General features: G+C 30.7%; 1 protein-coding gene across 1 annotated transcript; it reads left to right on the top strand.

Annotated features, from left to right (window-relative positions):
• The first annotated feature begins 10522 nt into the window (after positions 1-10522).
• LOC130823604 (very-long-chain aldehyde decarbonylase CER3-like) lies at positions 10523-23753 on the top strand. The gene is made up of 11 exons (XM_057688281.1): positions 10523-11032; positions 11248-11468; positions 11772-12010; positions 12901-13120; positions 15972-16099; positions 18287-18543; positions 19127-19234; positions 19326-19532; positions 21067-21177; positions 22575-22748; positions 23402-23753. Exons 1-11 carry the CDS (start codon positions 10982-10984, stop codon positions 23555-23557), a joined length of 1872 nt encoding a protein of 623 aa, XP_057544264.1. The 5' UTR covers positions 10523-10981; the 3' UTR covers positions 23558-23753.
• The last annotated feature ends 1396 nt before the right edge of the window (positions 23754-25149 follow it).

Raw genomic sequence — 25149 nt, 5'->3', positions numbered from 1 at the left:
AATCAATATGTTTATTATATGTAATTGATACATACATGTAACCACCCCAAGCTAAAATATGAATAGTTCATACAATTTATGTATAAATATGAGCTTTTGATCATCTTTTACATTAGTTCATATGCTTACTTAATTCTCTACACTTTATCAAAAAAGTTATGAAGAAAATTTTTTTCTTATATATCATACTAGCATATGTGGTGCTATTTTTGGTACTTATGAATCAATACTAGAAGAACAATATTTAACGTTATGATATCTGATTGCCTCTATAATCTTGATATGAGGCTATGATTCTTTTATGTACATTCATATTATTTTATGCATGAAATTTTGTTTTAGATTTTCTAAAAATATGTCGTGCTTATTTGAGTTGACATAAGTACATAACCATAATTCACTAGGGGAGGTGTCTTGTTCGAATAGTTAAGCTCGTTCTGTCACTCATCTTTCGAATTAATCTTTTGTCTATATATTTTTGTCGGTTTGAGCTTTTAATTGATAAAAAATCAACTTAAATAAAAGTTTAAATTGATAATTAAGGCTCCAAGATATGTTCTATATTCTAACGTTGACTCCTCACACGATAGTCCTTTTGGCTAGAAGTGTAGATGCACCATAAGAGCGCTCCTCATACCCCAAGCTAAATATTCCAGCTTAATGAGGGGTAATTGAGAATTAAATTCGTGACCTCTTGTCACACTGACTTTTGATATCATATTGAGAAATCGACTTAATCAAAAGTTTCAGCTAATGGTTGAGGTGCCAAAATATGTATGTATACTCTAACATTAATCTATCCATTTGAATTTGTTGCTTGGTTAATGCCCTTATTCTCCAGAGACGTATCATCAAGGCTGCTTATAATTGATCAGTATGTGTATCATGGGCAAGTGCACAGCTGGAACTCCAAAATATAAATGCCTTATTTTCTAGACTTTCTTCACCAATTTCCTATCCTCTGATGACAGACATTTAATTTCTTCATGATACTATTGTAATGTTTTAACCTAACTTCCACAAAAAACACATTCCCAATATTTGAATGGTATCTTAACAACTTAGGGCCGGGCTTCGGTACTACTATGGTTTTATGTTTTTGATTTTGGATTTTCAAAATTATATGACATATATGTCCTATAATAAATTTAAAATTAATCAAATTTATTGAAACATATTAAAGATATTATTGCATCTGAGAAGACTAGTTTTTGAAAAACATTACATATGACCACCTCTTTGTAGCAGTTGAATGGCCCCACTGCCTTGCTCTTCGAAAGATCGATTCTGGAAAGGCCGTCGTCGATGTACACAAACAGCAGCGCACTGGTCTGGCTCGCTTCTTGCTCTGTCCGCAGCTCGTCTGCAACTACTTTCTTCGTCCACCTTTTCACTGAAAGCGACAAGAGATGGTTCCTTGACTTCTTTTTCTTTTTTCCTTTTTTTTAACTTTTTATCATGGTGGTCATGTGTCTCACGGTCGGGCTCCATAGGTTGGTGGGCCAACTACTCGCTGTCTGTTTTAGGAGCACCGTCACAAGCAGTGCGTCCCGGTTGGTCATTGGCACGACGACTTATGGAATTGTCGCGATGTTGACTTACATGTCTTTCTTTATGAACGTCTTCATAGACTCTACAACTTCGTACCTATTGCTAGCTAACACCTTCTCAAATGCCTCCTGGCTAAGGATCTTCCTTACAGTGTTCGATTTCTCTAGCCTGCGGGCAAATGCAGCAAATATCCTATGCGGGTGGGCATTCGGTACGTTGTCCAGCATCTGCTCTTGCAGGACCTCTGTCACCCCTAACGGCACAACAGCCTCTGCAAACACGTGGAAGCTCCGGCCGAGTTGCGTAGCTAGACGATCTGCCATCTTTCATCAGAAGGATGAGCATGCTCCAAACCATGCTGCCCATCCTGTTGTCGACCATGTAGCCGTCGACCACCCTAGCGTTAAGCGGCGCGGTGAGAACTCCCGCTGCCATGCGATCTTGGAGGGTTGTCTTGCACATGTTAGAAAAGAACTTCTTGGCGGCCGCATTCCTCCTCGCGTATGCTTGCATCATCGCCACGCCTTCCTTGAATGCCGTACCACTCCCAAAGATAAAGATCTGCATGATGTTCGAGAGCCCCAGTCCTCCCCACGTCCTTAGGGCAAGGGACCAGACTGACAGCAGCATTGGGTCCCATTCGACCGTCCACTCCCTTATGTGCATGTAACAGTGAAAGGCCATCAGAATTATGGCACTAAGCGGATTGAGCCCCACCATAATAGCTCCTCTACAACCGGTGCTCACACTGGTGACCCTCTCGATCAGGGTGGTGTGCTTCTCCGTCGGCTCTGCGCTAATTGCCATTGCAACTCTCACTCCATGCACAACGTGCCTGCTCGCTAGATAGACCTCGTTGAGGAAGATAGAGAATCTGTCGCTTGGGAAGCACTTAGACACCTCGACAGAGAAGCCACACATGCTGAACGTCTCTATGACCACCTCTTTGTAGCAGTTGACTGCCCCCACTGCCTTGCTCTTCGGAAGATCGATTCTGAAAAGGCCGTCGTTGATTTACGCAAACAGCAGCGCACTGGTCTTGGCTCACTTCTTGCTCTGTCAGCAGCTCGTCTGCAACCACTTTCTTCCTCCACCTTTTCACTGAGTGTGTGATGAGTATCATCGTCAACTCCTTCCCATTGAACCCCTCTAAGTTCGCATGCGTGTTCATGAACCACCCGACGTAGCCCTCCATGTTAAGGTAGATGTGGGCGTCCTCGTTGACCTCTTGCGCTCTCTTGAAGAGATGCCTCCCGTACAAACTGGCCCAGATCTCATGATTGATCCTCTGCGGCTCTTTGACATCCACCGGCTGGCCGATCATGTACGATGGATGGTTGATCGCAACCTTTTCCACATCTCTCTCCATCCACGACTGCGCTTGCCAGTCGGTCAGTTTTGACGCGAAGATTTCGCTTACCCTTGTGTCCTTCCGCCTTCATGAAGAACTTGATCACATACTCTTGACTTAACACTTGTCTACCTGGCATGGGGCATTCTTCGTCGAAGATCAGCCTGGTTATCATATTACCCTTCTTCCCTAGGAACTCCCTCTCCGTCGCCTTTTGGACCGTGTCGGCCCTCAACCCGCTGTCCTTCCAATGTGTGGCATCGTATGGTGAAATGTCAAGCATCGTATGTGCGCTCTCCATGATCCTCCCGATGTTCCTGTTCGCCACTTCTACTGCTAGACGCTCTGGCCCTCTGTTTTGGCGTACCGACTACCAACTGACACACGGCCCCTATTAACGCCGATGTGGCGGACATAATCAATTGGTGTAGGCGCTCCAAGTCGCTTCTTGACAGTGCTATCCGCTGCTTTCCCAGCCCGATCATCGCGCACTCCTGTGACACCGCTAAGTTTATTTGACCAATTGTGTGTCTCAGGAATATGCACTCTTGTGGTTCTTTGCTGAGCTTGACGCTGTGGCTTATCTCTAGGTAGAATTCTACTCCCCATCTCTCTTTTTCCTTGAGACCAACTAACTGTGCGAGGCCGTATGCCCGGCGTGAACCGGCAAGGAACAAAAGCTCTTTTGCCTGAAGAAGCGCCTTGACTAGTCCCGGCATCCTGGTCTTTCACAGTTTTGCCCACATCTTCCGCCTTGCCCTGTCGGCCGTCGCTATGTCCACCTTCCCCGGCGAGCACGCCCCTATCGCCAGTTCCGATATGTCCAAGAAGTTCTTTTCTAACATGTGCAAGACAACCCTCCAAGATCGCATGGCAGCGGGAGTTCTCACCGCGCCGCTTAGCGCTAGGGTGTTCGACGACTACATGGTCGACAACCGGGTGGGCAGCATGGTTTGGAGCATGCTCATCCTTCTGATGAAAGATGGCAGATCGTCTAGCTATGCAACTCGGTCGGAGCTTCCACGAGTTTGCAGAGGCTGTTGTGCCGTTAGGGGTGACAGAGGTCCTGCAAGAGCAGATGCTGGATAACGTAGCGAACGCCCACCCGCATAGGATATTTGCCCGCAGGCTAGAGAAATCGAACACTATAAGGAAGATCCTTGGCCAGGAGGCATTTGAGAAGGTGTTAGCTAGGAATAGGTACGAAGTTGTAGAGTCTATGAAGACGTTCATAAAGAAAGTCATGTAAGTCAACATCGCGACAGTTCCATAAGTCGCCGTGCCAATGACCAACCGGGCCGCACTGCTTGTGACGTTGTTCCTAAAACAGACAGCGAGCAGTTGGCCCACCAACCTACGGAGCCGACCGTGAGACACATGACCACCATGATAAAAAGTTAGAAAAAAAAAAGAAAAACAAGTCAAGGAACCATCTCAACCAAAAGCTTAAGCTGATAGTTAAGACCTCAGGATATGTTATATACTCTAACAATGAGCTCTCTATTAGGGCATTTAATACAAAGTTAATCTTTTGTCTATTTTTTGAAAGCTTTTAAACTATATCAGATGAAGTATCTCTTTGTTCTTTCACGCAAGCTATTGTTCCTACAATGTTTGCACTATTAAAGATCACATGCATTCAATAAAACGTCCTTGTAAATATTTGAGATGATCTTCTCAATAAGCATCCAATCATCCAATGTGCTGCTCGTATTTGTAGGATCTGATGTTGTATTTTGTGACTTTATATTAATATATAAACTTATAAAATAAAGTTACAAAAACTTAGTAGGGGTTACAAAAACATATGACAAGTTCAAACCTTTGCTTAACATACACCAAATATGTACTTCATCATCGGGCCATATATCGAACATAGTAACAAGAAAATTTTGTATGTGACTTGATATAAATTCTAGGCGAGACCATCTTCCTAAAACATCATTTCCTCTCTACTACGGTGCTTGAGAATGTATCTCGGAAATATGTTTTGAGATACAAAGAATTTCAATGTATGCTCATGTACATTATATCTCATGTAAGAAATAACTTACACATGCCTTTTATATTTATAGAAGAGCAAACAACCATTTATAAAGTAATATGTCACTTCATGAACTGCAACATCAAATTCACGAATCAATGTCGATCATAAATCAATTCATCCCAATATATTTTGTCAATATAACCATATTAACCGTAGGTAGTTATAGCATAACTAACAAAACCGAATAAAACAAACATTGCAAAAACCAGCATGAAAGTCGCGAGCCGCGACCGGCCAGTGTGCGAGTCGTGAGTAATGTCGTGAGCCGCGACCTCTGCTTATGCCAAAATAGAAACTTCCGCAATCTTGGAATATTTTTAATTATTTATTTATTTAATAAATTAATTTATTATTTTCGATAATCATCATACACTCTAAATGACAACATCTGAATTTAAAGCATAACGTATACGGTATATTTACAAGATAATTGAATTTCTTTTAGGTTGTATTATATCCAAGACTCAAAGAAGCAACTAAAGAGATGTATGATGAAATGTTACGACTTGGATAATACAAGGCAAGGAGTAGTCATTAATGGTTGATAATTAAGTGTAATTTTTATGCTTTATTTTATTATATCATACTCCTTTTGGGTGTTTTTATGTGGTCATTCGGTAAAATAACGAACTTCATGCAGTCATTTCATACTCCTTTTGGGTGGCTTTTTTTAATTTTACTTTTATTTATATACTCTTACAATGGTTTTTCATGTATTTGCACTTGATTAATTGTTCTGAGTTTTAATTAAATATTTCACATAATTTTGGCTGTTTTTATAGGCTCGTCTTATGATAAGATAGTCTCATATAAAATGCATTGTTATCGTTAAATAATAAGACATCCATTATATATTATGAGCCGATTTTCATATTTCGCTCTAGCCCCAAAAAGTTAGAGACGTTACTATCCATTTAATACCTATATGGCAAATATAGTGGGACGAAAGTACTAACAGAAGAAGCCATATTATTTGATTTTATTTTAATGATATTCTTAGCTTATACTCCTCTTTCCCCGTTAGAATGCACCAATTGAGTTAAAAAATATATAAACAAAAAATTAATAAATTATAAAACACAAAGAAAAAAAGTTGTGTAAATTAAGAGAAAAAAATAGTTACATATTATAGTATGAATTGGAAATATACCAACTCATCATTTATTTAGTGTTGCCCTCAAAGTCAGCTTTTTTTTCTCCAATTATAAACAAATTATGTTGTCTGCCCATGGAGATAACAAGGATATAAACATCAACCCCAACTCCAAGGACATCTCCTCCTTAATTCACTATTTTCAAAATTCCGTCCACGTAATTCTTACATCTATAGAGTATTTCTTTATCAAGAAAATTAAGCCAGTATATCATTATTTTATTTTATGTCCAAAAGTTTTTAATAATTGAATTAAACTGATGTTTTATATTAATGATATGTGATATATAGAATTTAGGAATTGATAAACATTATATATATGAATAGTAATGGCAACGGGGCGGGTTACTCGAAACTGAATTGGTCCCAAATTGCCGAAAAATTGTCTTGAAACCGAAATCGTCTGTGACGGGTTCCATACCGGTTCGAACCTCAAATCTTTTAAGGTTCCAAAAAATTCTGACAACCTGTGGAACCGTTGGCAGAAAACGGTCCGCGAACCCGCAGAATCGTAAACCGTTAAGGTTCAAGTCTATTTTTCCCTCTTTTTCATTAATCATCTTTATTATTAATTAATTTTTTTTTATTATCCTTATTTTTTAGGAAAAATTACCCTGAATAATACGAACTTTCACTGATTTTCCTACAATAATACGAACTTTCAATTAACCATGAATAATACGAACTTTGATACATATTTCCCGCTGGCATACCATTTTACCTGTTACCGGTAAACTTACTCATTCCTTAAAAAAAAAAATTTTTGGCTGATAAAACTAAGTAAGAAAAATTACCCTGAATAATACGAACTTTCACTGATTTTCCTACAATAATACGAACTTTCAATTAACTATGAATAAAATACGAACTTTGATACATATTTCCCGCTAGCATAATGAAGAAATGGGGAATTTACCGTTTCTCCAGGTAAAGAACCGGTCAGGTATGCTAGCGGGAAATATGTATTAAAGTTCGTATTATTCATGGTTAATTGAAAGTTCGTATTATTGTAGGAAAATCAGTGAAAGTTCGTATTATTCAGGGTAATTTTTCCTATTTTTTATTTCTTTTTAGTAAATATTTTAATAATGATTGAAAAGTAATAAATTCCGAAAATAATATATCAAAAGTAATAAAAATTGAACCAATGATTTCTTTTTAGTAAATATTTTAATAATGATTGAAGAGTAATAAATTCCGAAAATAATATATCAAAAGTAATAAAATTGAACCAATGGTATGACCCGTCAAACCCGGGAGTTTGACCGCTTGGAACCTCCTCATAAACCGCTAAGGTACCGCCTAAAATTAGAACCGAAACCAAAATAAAAATCCAATAGTCCAAATCATAATCCGATTTTTAGGAACTGAAACCAGCGCAATCTGAACGGTGGCCATCAATATATATAAAGTAGAATACTCTAACTAAAACCTCTTATTTAAACATTTAACGCGAGTATTGCTTATGCATATATCATTGTTGGTTAAGTATGCTCCCATTATTAAAAACTTTTCACCACAAGACTTCAACACCATTTAAAATTTATGTTGCTATTTGAAATACAAATTTGTATTTCCTAAGATTGATATAGACTTTTCAAGATAGTATTCCTCACTAGTGTCACTACATAAAATAAACTTGACAACGACAACAAAATACAATCAATATATGCTAATACAAAATATTTTAGTTAGTTGACATAGATGTAGTCGGAAATTTATTTTAGTAGAAAATTAGTCGGAAATTCTGACTCATCCTAATAAGAATTTCTCGGTATTTTATAGTGGTCAAAAAATTTCAGAATAAGGAGTGACAAATTGGTAAAAAAAAAACTCTTTTCTAAGGTTGATTTCAAAATTGCAAAATATTTTAATAATGGTTGAGCTATGGCCATGGAACCATCATAATAGACTTTTCGCATCGAAAAATTTGAAGTCGATAAGATTATTTATCAAAAAAAGCATATAATAAGACACGGATGAACTTATTTCCATTTATAAGCGCCTCTAACCCCAGAGCTCAGGTTCGGTTCAGTTCACAGTTAGTAACTTCAAACAAAGAGAGACTGGTTAAAAAAAGTCAAAAACTCTGCTCTCACTTACTAATTGCGAATAGAAGAGACCTGGTCAAATAGGATCAACCATCTATTCGCAGTTAGTAACTGCGAACAGAGGGTTGACTCTGTTTGACTAGGTCTCCTTTGTTCCCAGTTAGTAAGTGGGAACAAGGCTTTTGGTAAAAAAAAAGTTAACATTCGCACTTATTCACTGCGAACAGTCTCTTTGGTTGTTTTAGATCACAGCACTTGTTCGCAGTTAGTAAGTGCGAACGGTCCCCCACGTTCATATTTGGAATTTTAGGCGTTTATAAATAAAAATAAATTCATATGTCTTATTATGCGTTTTTTTTAATAAATAATATTATCTATTTTAAATTTTCAAACTTGAAAACAATACTATTAAAATTCAATTTAAATCCGGCTCATTAAAGTATGACCTATCTATCACCAAGGAAGATGTCACTACTGTCAAATAAAAGCACGTATATGATATATCTCCATTTACTCAACATACAACAATGTAACTTTACCATTCTTGAAAAAGACTAGCATTGAATGGGAGGAATTACCACGTTACTTTAGACCATTCCTGTACTTGAATTGATAAAGAAAATGGTAGTAATAATATATTCTCACTTTTTATTTTTCATCATCTTTTTATTATGTGGTTATATTTTTCAAAAAAGTTTTGATTTTATTTCTGCCTCCTAAAACTGCTCTGATTTTGTACTTAATTTATCAAACTCAAGTCTCCTTAACTATTTTTAGACATCAATCTAAAATTCTTGCCAATTATTTTCCGCTTAATTTTGTAAAAATAGATCAATAGACAATTTTATAAAAATAAAATATGAAATTGCACTTCTATACCCTACAAATTTTATATTTTCTCGAAGATTTAAGACCTAATTAGAAAGTAATTTATTGAACTTTATACAATAAATAAAATTAAAGGAAATTTCATGTGGTAACCTTAAACTTTGAGCTTTTTCATGTGGCAGACAAAATTTTTTTTTAATCCATATGGTGACTTTGATCTTTTAATTTTTCCACGTGGTAGACAAAAGGAAATTTTTTTTTTTGTTAATTTTACGTTATTTTTACCCAACGTAATAACACTTTTTTCAAAAAAAATAAATGTTGTAATCACCCTTATTGACCACATATTTTGAAATTCAGTCCAAATAAAATACTTAATTTAACCAAAAACTTAACATTTTATCTATAACATTGAAAAATTGAAAGTTTGAGATCACCACGTGAATTTAAAAATTATTTGTGAAAAAGCCAAAAATTCAAAATTACTACATAAAAATCCCTATAATTAAATATTTTTTATATTTAGAAATCTTGTAGGAGTACATTCCAAATCCAATCAACTTGTTGGTATCGAGAGTTGCCTTTGCCTTTAAACCACCAGTTCTAACATTTGAACACAAATTTTGACGATTACGTGTTTTGTGAAATCTTTTGACTCCGTGTATGCTTCGCTTAGCATAGGAGTGTACTCAGAACTCAGTAGTATTTTGTGATGGTCACATAGATATTTCTTCCTGGGAAAAAAGTATTTCTCCTATCCTATTAAAATAGTATAATTTAACTCTGAAAACTATTACATAATTATTTCAAATGATGCAATTTTAATGGGATAGAAAAAGTAATCCTTTAGTCCTTTTAATTTTGCCTTAGAATTTAAAAAGTTTACCGAATTAGGTTGGATAGGTTATTCTTTTTGTCCGTTTGAGGATTAATAAAGAAATAAAAGAGAAATTAAAGTTGTGTTAAAATGGTGAGGTTATATTCCAAAAATAGTAATGAAATAAATTATTAAGACGCACTAAAATAAAAAGTGGGGTAAATTGAGAGTTATAAAGGAAAAGCCGACTCGCTACCACATGAGTAGCATGATCGCCGGCTCAGGGCCCTGTTAATTAGAAGAGCAACACGTGCTAATCTCCTTATAATATATGTCAATTTGTTTTCATAATTAATGGTAATTCATTACCCTGATAATAAGTACTTGTGTATTTAAATTATTGATTTTGGGTTATTAATTAGTGGATATGGTTTGATTTTTTTTTTTTGTACCTTTTCATTGATATTAATAATTAAATCTAGGTAAATAAATAGTGCTTTTCTTACTTTGTTGTTTTTTTCGTTAATCTAATTCGTTAAAAAATCAGTACTTAATTTAATTAAAATAAATTAGTAGTTTATCTTGTCACTTAAAAAATGGACATTCACATTCATACTTAAAAGTTCATATTTTACGTTTGCTCAAAACCCAAAAAAATTGGAACATGGCTCTGTATAAAGGCATTAAGGCATTAGGGAAGGAAAAAGCAAAATAGGAGCCCATTTCCAACCACAATACCCTAACTGATAGAGACTTATTTCCTCTTAACTGTAATCTGTTGTACAATCTAAACGCATTTAATTAGGGAAAGCTATTTGAGATCCTTTATATATTATGGGTTTTAGTATTTACATCTAAGGCACAACTTGTATATCATATTTTCTACTCCTATAAAACTTCTTAAAAAAAAGTCATTATTATTGGTTAAAGAAACATACTTCCTTCTCTCTTGCTAAATACTATTAATTATTATCTTATCTTTTTAGCAATTCTTTTTTAATTCACAAACCTCGCATTTTGGTCTCACTTTTGTTGTTTCTTTCCTTTCTTGGTGGAACTACACTCACAAAAAGAGAAAGTTTTTGGGTTTTTCTATTATTATATTTTGGTAACTTAAAGGCTTTAGAAATTTTGTTAATTCAACCATCATTTCATATAAAAAAAAGGTAGGGGAAGCAAAACAATGGTTGCCCCTTTTGTTAGTTGGCCATGGGAGAACATCGCCTCCAATAAGGTATTTTTGTCGTCTTATTATAAATTACTTTTCATTATAAATTCGTAAAATTATCAGAAGTTTTCACGTTTTTTTTGTTGAATTTTGCTCTCTATTTATTTTCGAGATGTAAAACAAGAATCTAAAAAGGAATTTTTGCAATATTCACATAATATATTATGATCTTAGTACAATATATATTATTTAAACTAACTAATTCAAAATTTACATTGTAGTATTTGCTATATGGGCCTTTTTTTGCACACGTAGCACATTTATGGTGGAAGGGAGAATCAATAACAAATACATGGAGTTTCCATATTATCTTGTTATGGGCTCTTAGAAGTTTAATACATCAACTTTGGCATACTTATTCTAGTATGCTCTTTCTTAGTTCAAATCGTCGAATAAATCACCAAGGCATCGATTTTAAGCAAATTGATCACGAGTGGCATTGGTATGTATATCTTCATATCTAATTTTTTTTGTTGGGATAATTTATCTCATATCAAAAAAATAAAGTTGATGTGCATATTTTATAAGTTATTGGAACCTTTACCTCGCTATATGGTTTTGAAATGGTACCTCCATGGCTCATGAAATGTGTGCACTTTGTATTTCTCGATTATATGTTGACATTGATAATAAGTTCAGTCTAATTTAACAAACTTTCAATTTGTCAATTTTGCTTTTTAAATAAAGCAAATTTTAATTCTTTTAAAATTTTTTTTAATTTTAATTTTTTTTGAATTGATAATAGGGATAATTTCTTAATCCTTCAAGGTTTAGTTGGAGGTTTGGCGTTGTATATGTTCCCATACTTAACAAATGAAAAAAGGACATGGGACACCAAGGGATTAATTGCTGTTTGGATCATTCACATGGTGGTTTCAGAACCGTTTTATTATGCAATACACAGGCTTTTTCATGACCAACCAACACTATTCAAGTCTTATCATTCACTACATCATTTATCTCCTGTACTTCATCCTTTTACAGGTATGTATGGTGATCATATGAATTACAAAAACTCTTATATACTTATTACTTTCATTATACTTGTATATAAAAATAACTTTTTTTGTCGCAATACGTTATAATTAGTTGTAAATATTTTAAAACAGAAGTAATATTTGAGTGTTATGATATAAACTGAAAGTCAAAAAAATATTAATACAATTCTATATTGTTCTACCTTGGGTGCACAACGCACAATGAAAGTAATTGTAGTTATGACGACTAGACATTTGTACAAGTTTATGAGATGCCAAGTTGGTAGTTTGACAATGATATTTTTAATTGATGAAAAAGATTGGTTGATTATAACCTTACATAAAACTTATTTATCAAAAATAATTTTATGAGCTTGTCTATGTGGTTGTATTTTGGCCTGGTATTTTTAAAATTAAAATTTTGATATTATTGCAAATAATGGTATATTCTTAAGATAATAATACGTGTTGTTATTCATAGTGTAAATAGAAATATTTAAGTCGTTAATGTTAAATTTTATTATAATAATAATTGATTAGTTTTGTTTGAATTATTTATTCTTCTGCTTTAAAAGTCATGTAAAAATTACTTTAGCTATCGCTATGGACCCACGACATACCCATTTATAACTTTTTTAGTATGTTAAAACTTTACTCTTTTTGTTGATCACATTTAATTTTAAGATGAGTTAATGACAATAATTAATTATATTATCAAACCAATTTATTTTTGCTACTTAGAGCTTATATTAGAAGAATATTTTAATGCTTCTTTGAGTGTCATATATTAAGCTTAAAATGGCACATACTTTCTAAAAGATAGAGCCTTTAAATTAGAAAAATTAATTAAATGTATATAAATATATTAATTAATTATTTGTTACAAAATATTTGCAGCTGGGAATGCAACATTTTTAGAGCATATCCTATTGTTGGGAATCATGGCAATTCCATTAGTAGGAGCAGCTTTAATGGGATATGGTTCCATAAGCATGATTTATATTTATGTTTTGGTATTTGATTTCCTAAGATGCATGGGTCATTGCAATGTAGAAATCTTCCCACATCAAATTTTTGAAGTTTTGCCTTTCCTCAAGTACCTTTTATACACTCCTACGTAAGTTTTTTCTTTTCCCTCTCTCAATAATTAATTCATTTTTGAGTAATATATATCATATTGGTTTGATGTTATATCAAAGAGTTTATAAAATATGGCGATTCTCGGTAAGGTAGATATTTATTTAACCTTAGAGCTAGAAAATAGTCCAATATTTTAATTCTATAATATTACGTAGGATGTACACCGCTTGTAAAATTGTAACTTCAATTTATTATTGTTGAGCTCTCATAAAAGACTAAAACCGCCCTTTATAGAATGATTCTTTTTTTCATGGCCAGGGTCCCTAAAACATAGGAACGATAGAGAAACTCTATTATTCAGTGATAAGTCACTTTATTTTATGTACGATTACCTTTTATTATAAAACTCTATTTACTAAGTGTTGAATCACTTTTTTTTATGTATGATTAACCTTTTACTATATCGTAATAACCCTTTATTATTTGTTAATGACTAGTAAATGAGGATGAATCACATCTTATTACAAATTACAACTAGAAATATGAATCATGTTTGGTATGTATGTATAGAAGAGCAATAAGTATTTGATGACAAAAAACTATGAGAGTATATCGAATTGATTTCAAGTCAAGTGTTGTGGGTCGGCTTTAAATTGGATTTTATGTTAATATTGACTTTTACATAATTTTAAATTCATATTAATTAAAGTTTGATCAAGTCGAATTCGGTTATAACTTCGATAAATATTAGGTCATCAAATCTGTTTTGAACACCTTATTATAGTATCATAAATTTATAAAACTGGCTTTTTTTCTATGCTTATTACCCAATATAAGGAAAAAATTATTATTGTGATCTAACTTCCAAGGAGTTCACATAATTAAAAATTGTTAACAAATTGTGCATTAATTGAATGCGTGAGCAAGATAACAAACCTAAGAAACCATGCCAGAATTGCTAGTCTTCATATTCAATATGTGACAAGAATGGGAAATATGGATTGCAGTTTTTAGGACAAGTAATTTAATATTGAACACTTCAAACAAGTTACGTGCAGAATTTTTAATGATTTTTCCCTTCTTATGACAAATTTAGGTACAAATTTGTGCTTAGGTACTTGTCAACTTACCTCATTTAATAGTGCTACTCTTATTAATAGTATATATACTTTTACTTTTCTCATCCTCAGTTCTATAAAAATAATTATAAATTAAAATAATATATAATTTTTAAAAATAATATATAATACTATATATATATATATATATATATATGTATATATATATATATATATATATATATATATATATATATATATATATATATATATATATATATATATATATATATATATATATATATATATATATATATATATATATATATATATATATTTTAGGGTATCATTCATAAGTTGATTCTTTGATATAGAATCATAAATTTTAGTCATGAGATTAGTATCGCTCACCAAGGTTATTAGGATCGTGATTCTACCTAGGATCGTTGACGGGATAGGATCGTGTGATCTATAAATATGCATTAATGGGCTTTGGATTATTGATTATCGATTATATATGTTATCTTTTTAAGTTTTAAGGTGTAATTAAAACCTTATTTGACTTCATCTCTTAAGTTTTTTTCAAAACATACTTTTAATAATCATTTTTAAACGACAAATCAAGAAAAACTTAAATTTTATAAAAGTATTGATATAATTATTTTAAGTTTTTATTTACATGTAGTGAAATCTGTATTATATGAAAATAGTTTACAATTACAACTACCCATGTAGTATCGGATCATTGGATCGTAGAATCGTGTTATGATCCTACCACTTAAATTCGCGATAAATTCGCGAGCTAAGTAGGATCTCACGATTCTACCACATTAAGATTCTACCTACGATTCGGATTGGTTACCTATTTCTAGATCGTAAGATCGTAAAATCGTAGATGTTATGTACTTGTGAAGCGTTTCCTTTAGTTTATATAAAAAAATACTTCTGTTAGTAGAGCGTAATAAAGTATATAAAACACAACATATTGTGTCAGTTATTTGATTTGTATTGTTTCTAAGAAAAACTTACGCTGCAAAACATTGCAGATAATTCTATGATGATTAACTTTAAAAGCTAATGACCATCATCCTTTCATCATAATTGAATATTTAATATGAAACGTGAGCCATTCATTTTTCTACTAATAAAAATAATTAAATTACAAATAAAATAATTTAAAGCCAAATCTATTCTAAAAAATTAATATTTTGGCACAAATAAATAAAGTTTTTAATAATCACCCATAATCTCATTGATTTTGTTATATTGGTTGGCTTTGAAAGAGAATCATTATAAATTACCCAAACATTGCACTAAGATAAAACGTGAAAATAAAGTCGCTATAAATAATTGTGCCAATTACGGCATTTAAGTTATTAATATTTATCATGTTATTTGTCAAATATAACCAAAATATTTGATGATACTGATAGGAAATGTCATAAATTAAAATTGAAATATTAAGATAATACTCTAAGAATAATGAAGTTTTTATGAAGTGTTGATAATATTGCATCACAATTGAATTTTTTTATAGTTAATGTTTGAGAACTTAAATCATGTTTAAGAATATAATGAAATCAATATTTAAGTAGAGATGTTAATTTTTAGAACTGACCGGATCTTATTTGATCAATCAGTTGGAGCAAAAATTGTCTTTGGCAAGATTCCTGTAACATAAAATTTTACTTAAATTCACATTCTCTCACGCGATCCTACAATCCTAAAAAAATGTAGATATGTTAATTTGTAACGTAACAAAGTGTTGACAATTAGTTAAAGTATTAGTCACAAAGAAAGCAAAGAAATAAATGATGTTTAATGGTGCAGATATCACAGCATACATCATACGGAGAAAGACTGTAATTTCTGCCTATTTATGCCACTTTACGACATACTGGGCAATACTCTCAATAGCAACTCTTGGGAGATGCAGAAACAAATAAGTCTAAATGCAGGTTTGCCCAACAATCTAAAACTTTTAATTTACTTCTATATTTCCTTTTTAGTGAAATGTTTTCAGTCTTTTATTTTCATTAATGTTTTATAGTTCAAAGCAAATTTCAAAATCTTTTTTTAAAAAAAAAAAAAAAACAAATTCAAAGATTATTTCATATTTGTACATACACTACAAAAAAATGGCACAATTTCGACTAAAAGTTTCCGACTAATCAAAACAGTTGGAAATTTTTAACTGATTTTCTGACTGACAGGTATTAATCGAAAATTCCGACGAAATTGGTACTGAATTACTTTTTGGTCGTAATATTAAATTAAAAAAAATAAAATTTAGCATTAATTTTTTTTCAACTAATTTCTGACTGAGTTTTAGTCGGAAAATTTACTGACCATTTTCCGATTAAAATTTGGTCGGAAGTTAGTCGGTAAAGTTTTCTCCAAAAGGAAAGTCAAATACTCCTAACAAAGAAGAAATGCTAAAGACTAAAGATATGAGAATTTTAGCAGTGCATAATATACTCTTGATAATTAAATATTCAGTAATTTTGTCTTAATTTGCCTAAAACAAAATAAGAGTAATAGATTATAAAAAGTAACAGTGAGCAATTTACAAGTTTTGATTTTTTTATCAATGACACAACTCCTTGAAACTTCTTTTACCAATGGCACAACTCCTTGAAACTATAATATATACCTAATATTATAATACACTACTTATATATATTAATACAACTAATATTATACTAATAAATTCTAAAACATTGTTTTTTGACTGATTTTCGACTATTTAATTGTAGAAAATTAGTTGGAAATTTCCTAATTTTTTCTGACTAACTGATTAGTCGGAATTTTGACTAACCATGGTCAGTCAGAATTCCGACTGTTTTCCTACTAAAGTGAATTTCCGACAATTCTGAACCGACTACCACAAAACAGTAGGAATTCAGTCAATATAACTCTATACCAACTGATTTCCAACTGTTTTAAGTGATCATAAAGTTGCTTGTTTTTTTTATAGTGATATTTGTAATTGTAAGGGGGTATCCTATCTTAAATTATGATTTAACATATTCTAGATATTAAACATACTTTTGTTAGAATTATATAGTTTGTAGTGTTTTTACATGAAAGAAGAATAATTGTTCTTTTTACCCCAATACTTCTTTTTATTTTTTTATATTTTTTATATTATTGCTTACTATCAAGGAATGGTCGAGGTCCCACTGACTTTACACAATTATACTTCCAACGTTTTGAAATGCTTGCTACACTTTGATTATCGACACTAATTATTATTCAAGCTTATTTTATATATTACGACTAATGTGTAAGCAAAAATATGGTCAAGTGAGATATTATTTGAATCGTCTAATCACATATTTTCATAATATTAACTTGTTTTTATAGTTTTTAGATGTGTATAGCTCAATATATATATATATATATATATATATATATATATATATATATATATATATATATATATATATATATATATATATATATATATATATATATATATATATATATATATATATATATATAATAACACATTAAATTGCATAAAAATTTAAATTTAACAAGTATAATAGAACGGGGAAGTATACTCTAACAGTTACATTTAGAACATTTCATATATATTCAAAGTGAAATTTTAAACATGATTTTTTATGGTTATGAAAAACTTAATTATATTCATGTGCAATTTTGTTTCATTCTATCAATATATACAATTTTAATATAAATTTTTTTATAATTTTTAATAATGTGTATTTATAAATGTTAAGGCTTTCAATTCTTTCAGGCATTAACACGAATATAATCTTGCAATGATTGAATTTTATTAACAATCACATTAATTGGTCCGCAATCAGTCAGGAGATGTTCCTTTCGATACACACATTTGTTAGGACATGGAAAATTGTAATTTCACAAAAGTGGAAACTCCTATTAAATTTAAGCTTTTTTTTTGAGATGAAATTTAAATACTTAATATTTAGTTGGTCTTTGGTAGATACAAATTTTATGGTAATTAATTATAAATTCTCATAGTCAAATATTTAACACTTTTTAATTTCTAGAAAATTAACAATTGAAATAACTCTAAATATATATATACTAAATAAATTCTCATGAATATCTTAAAAAAAAAATTCCCACAAAAATTTAATTCGAATCGAATGCAGGGAAAAATGTAAAGGTGCCAGATTTTGTGTTTTTAGCACATATAGTGGACATATCATCAGCAATGCACGTGCCATGGTTGTTCCGAGCATTTGCAGCCTTGCCCTACGCCACCAAATGGTTCCTCCTACCAGTTTGGCCAGGTACACTCATTGTATTGTGTGCGATGTGGGCATGGGCTAAGCCTTTCAGTGTCTCCTTCTACAATCTCCGCAACAAGTTGCATCATACTTGGGTTGTTCCTCGGTTTGGCTTCCAGGTAATGGATCGGTAATTCTATACTGGTTGGCTCCTATTTAGAAATTTGATCATTATCGTCTATTTTATTTAAACTAGCAAATCATCATCGTCATATCTGAAAAATCCCGTATTTAGCTAAGGTCTAGGGATAGAAGACAAACAATTTATACCAATACTCATACCCCTTCATAGAGCAGGCAAGGGGAACGTGGTCTAAGAGATAAAAGAAATAATGTTATAAATAATCTTTTGATGATAATCTAAATAAATTAAACATGAGAAATATGTTAAATACCATGATATAATTCACCGTCAATAACACAAACATTCGCTGCTTTTCCTACAATAATACAATTTTTTATTTATATATGCTAACATTTTTTAACCATTATTTTATGTCAAATAATATACAATAAACAAAAGTAAATATTATTCTAGGTAAACACACCCTAAGTTGCTATTATTTACGGTTAATAAAAAATTACTCCTTATTGTACAAAAATCGATAAAAAATTTGTGTAGTTCATTGTAATTTATCCTTTAATTAATTTAATGTTTAAATAATATGCTGATTATTTGTGTAAATTTTATTTGATGGGCAGTATTTCTTGCCATTTGCAACAAAAGGCATCAACAAGCAAATAGAGCAGGCAATACTAAAGGCAGATAGAATGGGTGTCAAGGTCCTTAGCCTTGCTGCCCTTAACAAGGTGCGTGTGAAAGAGTACTAATAAACTTTACAAGAATTACAGTAAAATTAATTTTATATTAATATTTGATTGGTAATTATTTTAATTGTAGAATGAGGCTTTGAATGGTGGAGGAACACTTTTTGTTAACAAGCACCCTAATCTAAAAGTACGAGTTGTTCATGGCAATACACTCACAGCTGCTGTAATTCTCAACGAAATTCCAGACCATGTTGGAGAAGTTTTCTTAACTGGCGCAACTTCTAAGCTTGGAAGAGCCATCGCCCTTTATCTTTGTCGTAAACATGTTCGAGTTTTGGTAAGTAACGTATATGTTTTATGGACCAAAAGAGTCACGTATACAGAGTACAATATAAATGATAAGTTTACTTAAATGCAAAAATATCAACTTAACTTGCAAACATCTACTCCCTCCCTTTCTTTTTCTTTTTCCCCGTTTGCTTTTTACACAGTTTCAAAGAAAATTTTAAACCTTAATATATCTAAATACACATAATAAAATATATTTAAAAAAAGTATATATCAAAACGAATCTAACGAGATCTCATATAGATATATTTTATCTTCTAAATATATGTCAAAAATATTAGTCAAATTTCTTTCTCCTTAAGGTGAAATATTCCAAATGAAATGAGCATTAAAAAATCGAATAAAGTACTATTTTAACATCTGTTATTTAGCCAGCTGTTTAGTGACTTGTTTGGTGAGATATTTCATATTAGGTTCAAATATTAGCAAACAAGGCTATTAATTATGCCAGTGAAGAACTATCTGTAGCTTATGATCATATTCTACTCCCTCTAATAGATACAAAATAGATATTTTTCACACTATTTAATGCACTTATTCAATATTTGATATCTCTTATTTTAACATACTGAAATATTATAAAAAATAGATATTAATAATCTTTGCATTGAGATAAATCAAATAAGATTTCACTTGACTATATTTTAATTTATAAATTAAGAATAAAATACAAATTAAAAGTAATAAGTAAATAGTGTTAAAAATTAAATATCTCATTTTCTATGAATTAGACGGGCAAACCAAACATTTATATGATTGGAGGTCATTAATTCATTTGTTGCTGAACTCCTTAGCTGGCAGTTCCACTATTGATCACCAATAATCAAAGAGTGCCTTTATTTTCTGTTGAATAATAGTATAGCATTCAAGTTTAACAATCACTTTTCAACTACCATGTAGACCTTCTTTGGTTATGCTTGAAATTATTTAAATCTTGGCCTTTTAACACATTTCTATTCATAGGATTAATTTGGATTAGAATTTATTATTTGTTATTACTTTTTTTTTTTGGTAATTACATTGAATTTTTGTGAACCAATCAAAGCTGTCAGTTGAGCGTGTTTTAAGTTAGATCATTTTCGATGGGATTAATTTCAAATCGAATGGTTTTTGAATCAGGTCGATCAGTTTCGGGTCGAGCCCAGTCGGATTTGGTCGACCCAACGGTTCAAGGAGTTTTATAATTTTTTCTAATTTTTAAATTTTTTCGAAAAAAATATAGTATAATAAATTTGTTTTCGTAGAAAATATTATTATGTTAGACAATTATACTGATTTTAGGGCAACAACGAAGAAATTTTGATTTACAATAATAAATGAATGACTAAAAATGTGACTGGTCCCGACTGAAAATAATAATTTTGAATAATAAATGCAGAAACTGAAAACAAATCTAAACGGTATTGACCAAATTTTTACATGTTTAACTGGGCAAGATCGTTTATGGGTCAGGAATCGAAATTTTTAGTTATGAGCTGTTAATTATCGTTAGATCAAAATTTAATAGTGGGCTACTATTGCAGATGTTGACTTTGTCAACTGAAAGGTTCCAAAAAATTCAAAAGGAAGCAGCAGTTGAATGTCAGAAATACTTGGTACAAGTCACCAAATATCAAGCAGCAAAAAACTGCAAGGTAAACTTATTTCATTTTTGATTAATTTTCTTGCTAGCAAATCAAGATAACTTTTAAATTCCCTCGACATTCAAAACAAAAGAAATTATGGGTCATAGCAAATGTACTATCTATGACTATGTAGTACTGCTGAATCCTTTAATATTTAACAACTTCACTCCATTTAAACTTACTCATATAGCTCCAAAATTTACAACCCAAATAAATAAATGGATAATTATTAATTCACTCATATAGCTCCAAAATTTACACCCCATTGCTAGCTCTTTACATCTTATATAAAATATATTTTACTATATAATAATTTTATTTATCACTCTCTCCTATTCATCTTAAGTGTTCTATTTACTTTATGCATTCTATCCAATGCACTTATTTAATTCTTAATATATCTAATTATATATAATTAAAAATTATGAAAAGTTCATATTAATAAAATTTACATTGAAAGAAATCAAATGAGATCCCACAACACTATATTTTATCTTATAAATTAATAATAAAATACAATTTAAGAGTGATAAATGAATAATGCCCCAAAAGTAAATGGGACACTTAAGTAGAATGGGAGGGAGTATAAAATTGTCATCATCTTCAACCGAAAATAGGGAATGGGTGAGGGAAGGTGACGGATAATCTATACCCGTACTATTAGAATATATAACATCCTGAGACCTCAACTTTGAACTTAAGCTTTTAGTTGAGTTGATTTATTAACACGTACGCCTTGGAAAAGAGTGCCAAAGAAATACGGTCAATTTTACCCCAAAGATGAGAGCCCCACGTAAAAAGGAAAATGAATAACACTGTAGCTTCGAAAGCAAAAATTAGATGTAGAAAAACAACATTAGCCGATAATATTATTTGTATGAAAGTATTAGAATTTTTTGTAAATATATATTATAAAATTGTCTGGTCGACAACTTAATAATTGATGTATTTGTTGTTATATATCATATTCAATGGAAGTCCATAAAGTATGAACATTTGATTGCACACTCTCTAACATCATTTTGCTGTGCCAATAAATGAAAGTAAAAGTCCAGTACAACTATTTTAGCTTTTATCAATTTGATAATAATAAGTATTTTTTAATAAATGAAAGTAAAAAGTTTTGTATAAAATTAGTTTACACTATTTTAGTGTATATCAATTTAATAATTACAAGTATTTCTTAATGATTATATTTGATTGTACATGTCACTATGTCAGATAAAAACATTTACTATTTTAATACCTTATAATATTAGTGCACACTAAAATAATGTGGGTCATGTCCATATAAAACTTTCTCATAACTGTAAAATACTTATTTCAAAATAAATCTATAATTAGGATGAGATACATATTATATATTAGTATAAGCTAAAAAAAATCACGTTTGGGGTGTATTGTAGACATGGATAGTAGGGAAATGGATCACACCAAGGGAGCAAAGCTGGGCACCAAACGGGACCCATTTTCATCAATTTGTGGTTCCACCTATCTTACATTTTAGAAGAGATTGCACTTATGGTGATCTTGCTGCCATGAAGCTTCCTCAAGATGTCCAAGGCCTTAATAGTTGCGAGGTACACTTTATATGCCCCCACTTATTTTATTATTTCCTATTAGCTATGATCCAAGGTTGAGTTTGTGTCTAATTAAATCCTACTATAATTTATAATACTTTCAAAATATTTATATTTTGACTTATATTCAGACTCGCAAAGTTTAATAATTGTAAACTCAATCCAAAATTTATAGAATTCTATGAAAGCTTTGATCCTTATCTTGTTTATCTTTTACTTCCTCATTTTTACGATTCAAGGTTCAAAATGGGTTCGGATAAGTTTTAAAATGTGCAAATCTATGTCAAATCTCAATATATATATATATATATATATATATATATATATATATATATATATATATATATATATATATATATATATATATATAGCTTTTTATAATAAAATGTTTATATAGTCAATCTTATTTTTCTAATTCAGGAATATGTTTTAAAATTTTTTCTTTTACGATATTTATAAAGATTAAGATAAGCTAATAGTCAACAATCTCAGAAAAAGAAGCTTAAAGTCAACAAAACACACATATTAGCATAAATATCATGATACTTAAATAAATAATTGTAAATGAATTGACAACATACACAAAATTCTTATGAAACAATTATGATTTAGTTGTGTAATTAGTTGAATGATAATGTTATTAATAAATGCAGTACACAATGGATAGAGGAGTAGTTCATGCATGCCATGCTGGTGGAGTGGTACATTCTCTAGAAGGATGGACACATCATGAGGTTGGTGCTATTGATGTTGATAGAATTGATGTTGTTTGGAAGGCTGCTATGAAGCATGGTTTGAAGCCTGTTTAAAATTATTGAAACTAATGGAAAAATCCTTATGTTTCTATTCATTCACACATCCATTTTTTCTTGGAAAAGTAATTACTTTTCTATTAATTTTCTTTTTTTAAGAATATGTTGTTTTAGTATTCATTCATCGATTGTATGTAGTATTTAAAAACAAAATTATTATATATAAAATAGCATTATAAATATTAAATTTGAATTACAACGGTAATAATGTCACTGCTTTAATATGTTTTTAAAGATTTGAATCAACTTCATGAATCAAGATATTTGTTTTAATGAAGGTAGGCATGAATTCTTCTTCTTCATACTTAGAGGTGTTCATTGGGGTCATCGGGTCGGTTTCGGACGGGTATAATTCGGCTCGGTCGGATTTCGAATCGGTAAATTTTCGGTTGTATGCAACAACGGGTCAAACTTGGGTCAGATGGATTAGTTACGGGTCGGTTTAACAACGGTTGTTCGCATTATCAGGTACAAACTGGTTTGTTATCGGTTGAAATTCGAGTCGCGTGTCAATCGACCTCGGGTTGTCATCGGTCTAACATTAGTTCGCTTTTTTCGGGCACAAATCGGGTTCGAGCTTTATTTTTCGAGTAGTTATCGGTTACGGACAACTATTGATCGGGTCAATATCGAAATAAGTTAATAGTCGGGTTTTTAATTGATGTATGCTCATTTACTTACAAAAAGTAATTACCAATTATTTTATCAGATATGGCAGATCAATTTATTTCAATAGTTTATATATATATATATATATATATATATATATATATATATATATATATATATATATATATATATATATATATATATATATATATATATATATATATATATATATATATATATATATATATATATATATATATATATATATATATATATATATATATATATATATATATATATATATATATATATATATATATTATTTAACAATGCATCATGTTGCTACTTTTGATATTTGATTGAATATTAAAACTCGATTTGTTTGATTGAATAACAATAATCTAAACTATCTTATAGGCTATTACATACTTAGTCTTATTAGTGTTATTGAGTATTCTAAACTAATAGTCCCTCCAATTTAGAGTAATTCTCTCGATTTCTTTTTAGGCTTGTTATTAACTTATTAGAAATCTAGAATATATTACTAGAGGGAGAATTTATGCAAATTCCAAATGAGACATTTGTTTTTTATTAGAGGGAGTATAAGCTATTAGAATTTACATTACTCTATTACACTAATAATCGATCGTATTTCTAAGTTTGATAATTAAAACTTATTATAATAAAGTGAATTAGATTAATCAAGTAATCATAACCATTTTATATGATATTATGTATTTATACTTATTACTTATTAGTGACCTTGAATACTTTAAACTAATAAATCTATTACACTAATAATTGATCGTATTTAATTTAAAGCTTAATAATGTTCGAAACTAGACCTATTGGAGTGAATGAAACTAATAAAAACTAATAAAAACTATCTTGTAGTTATAGACTATCATTGACAGTTAACTCAACGTTATTACTTATTACTGATCTTAAATACTCTAAACTAAAGTAATTTATAGGCTATT

Source organism: Amaranthus tricolor, chromosome 9 (assembly GCF_026212465.1).
Source record: "Amaranthus tricolor cultivar Red isolate AtriRed21 chromosome 9, ASM2621246v1, whole genome shotgun sequence".
NCBI classification, from domain to species: domain Eukaryota; kingdom Viridiplantae; phylum Streptophyta; class Magnoliopsida; order Caryophyllales; family Amaranthaceae; genus Amaranthus; species Amaranthus tricolor.
Note: the sequence above shows the minus strand (reverse complement) of the source record. Positions and strands in the feature narration are given on the sequence as shown.

Bases quoted from the DNA above. Each gene is read 5' to 3' on its own strand.
- LOC130823604 (XM_057688281.1), top strand. From the start codon at position 10,982: ATGGTTGCCCCTTTTGTTAGTTGGCCATGGGAGAACATCGCCTCCAAT. The intron at 16,100-18,286 runs GTTTGCCCAACA...AATCGAATGCAG, and splicing joins ACAAATAAGTCTAAATGCAG to GGAAAAATGTAAAGGTGCCA. The intron at 19,533-21,066 runs GTAAGTAACGTA...CTACTATTGCAG, and splicing joins GTAAACATGTTCGAGTTTTG to ATGTTGACTTTGTCAACTGA.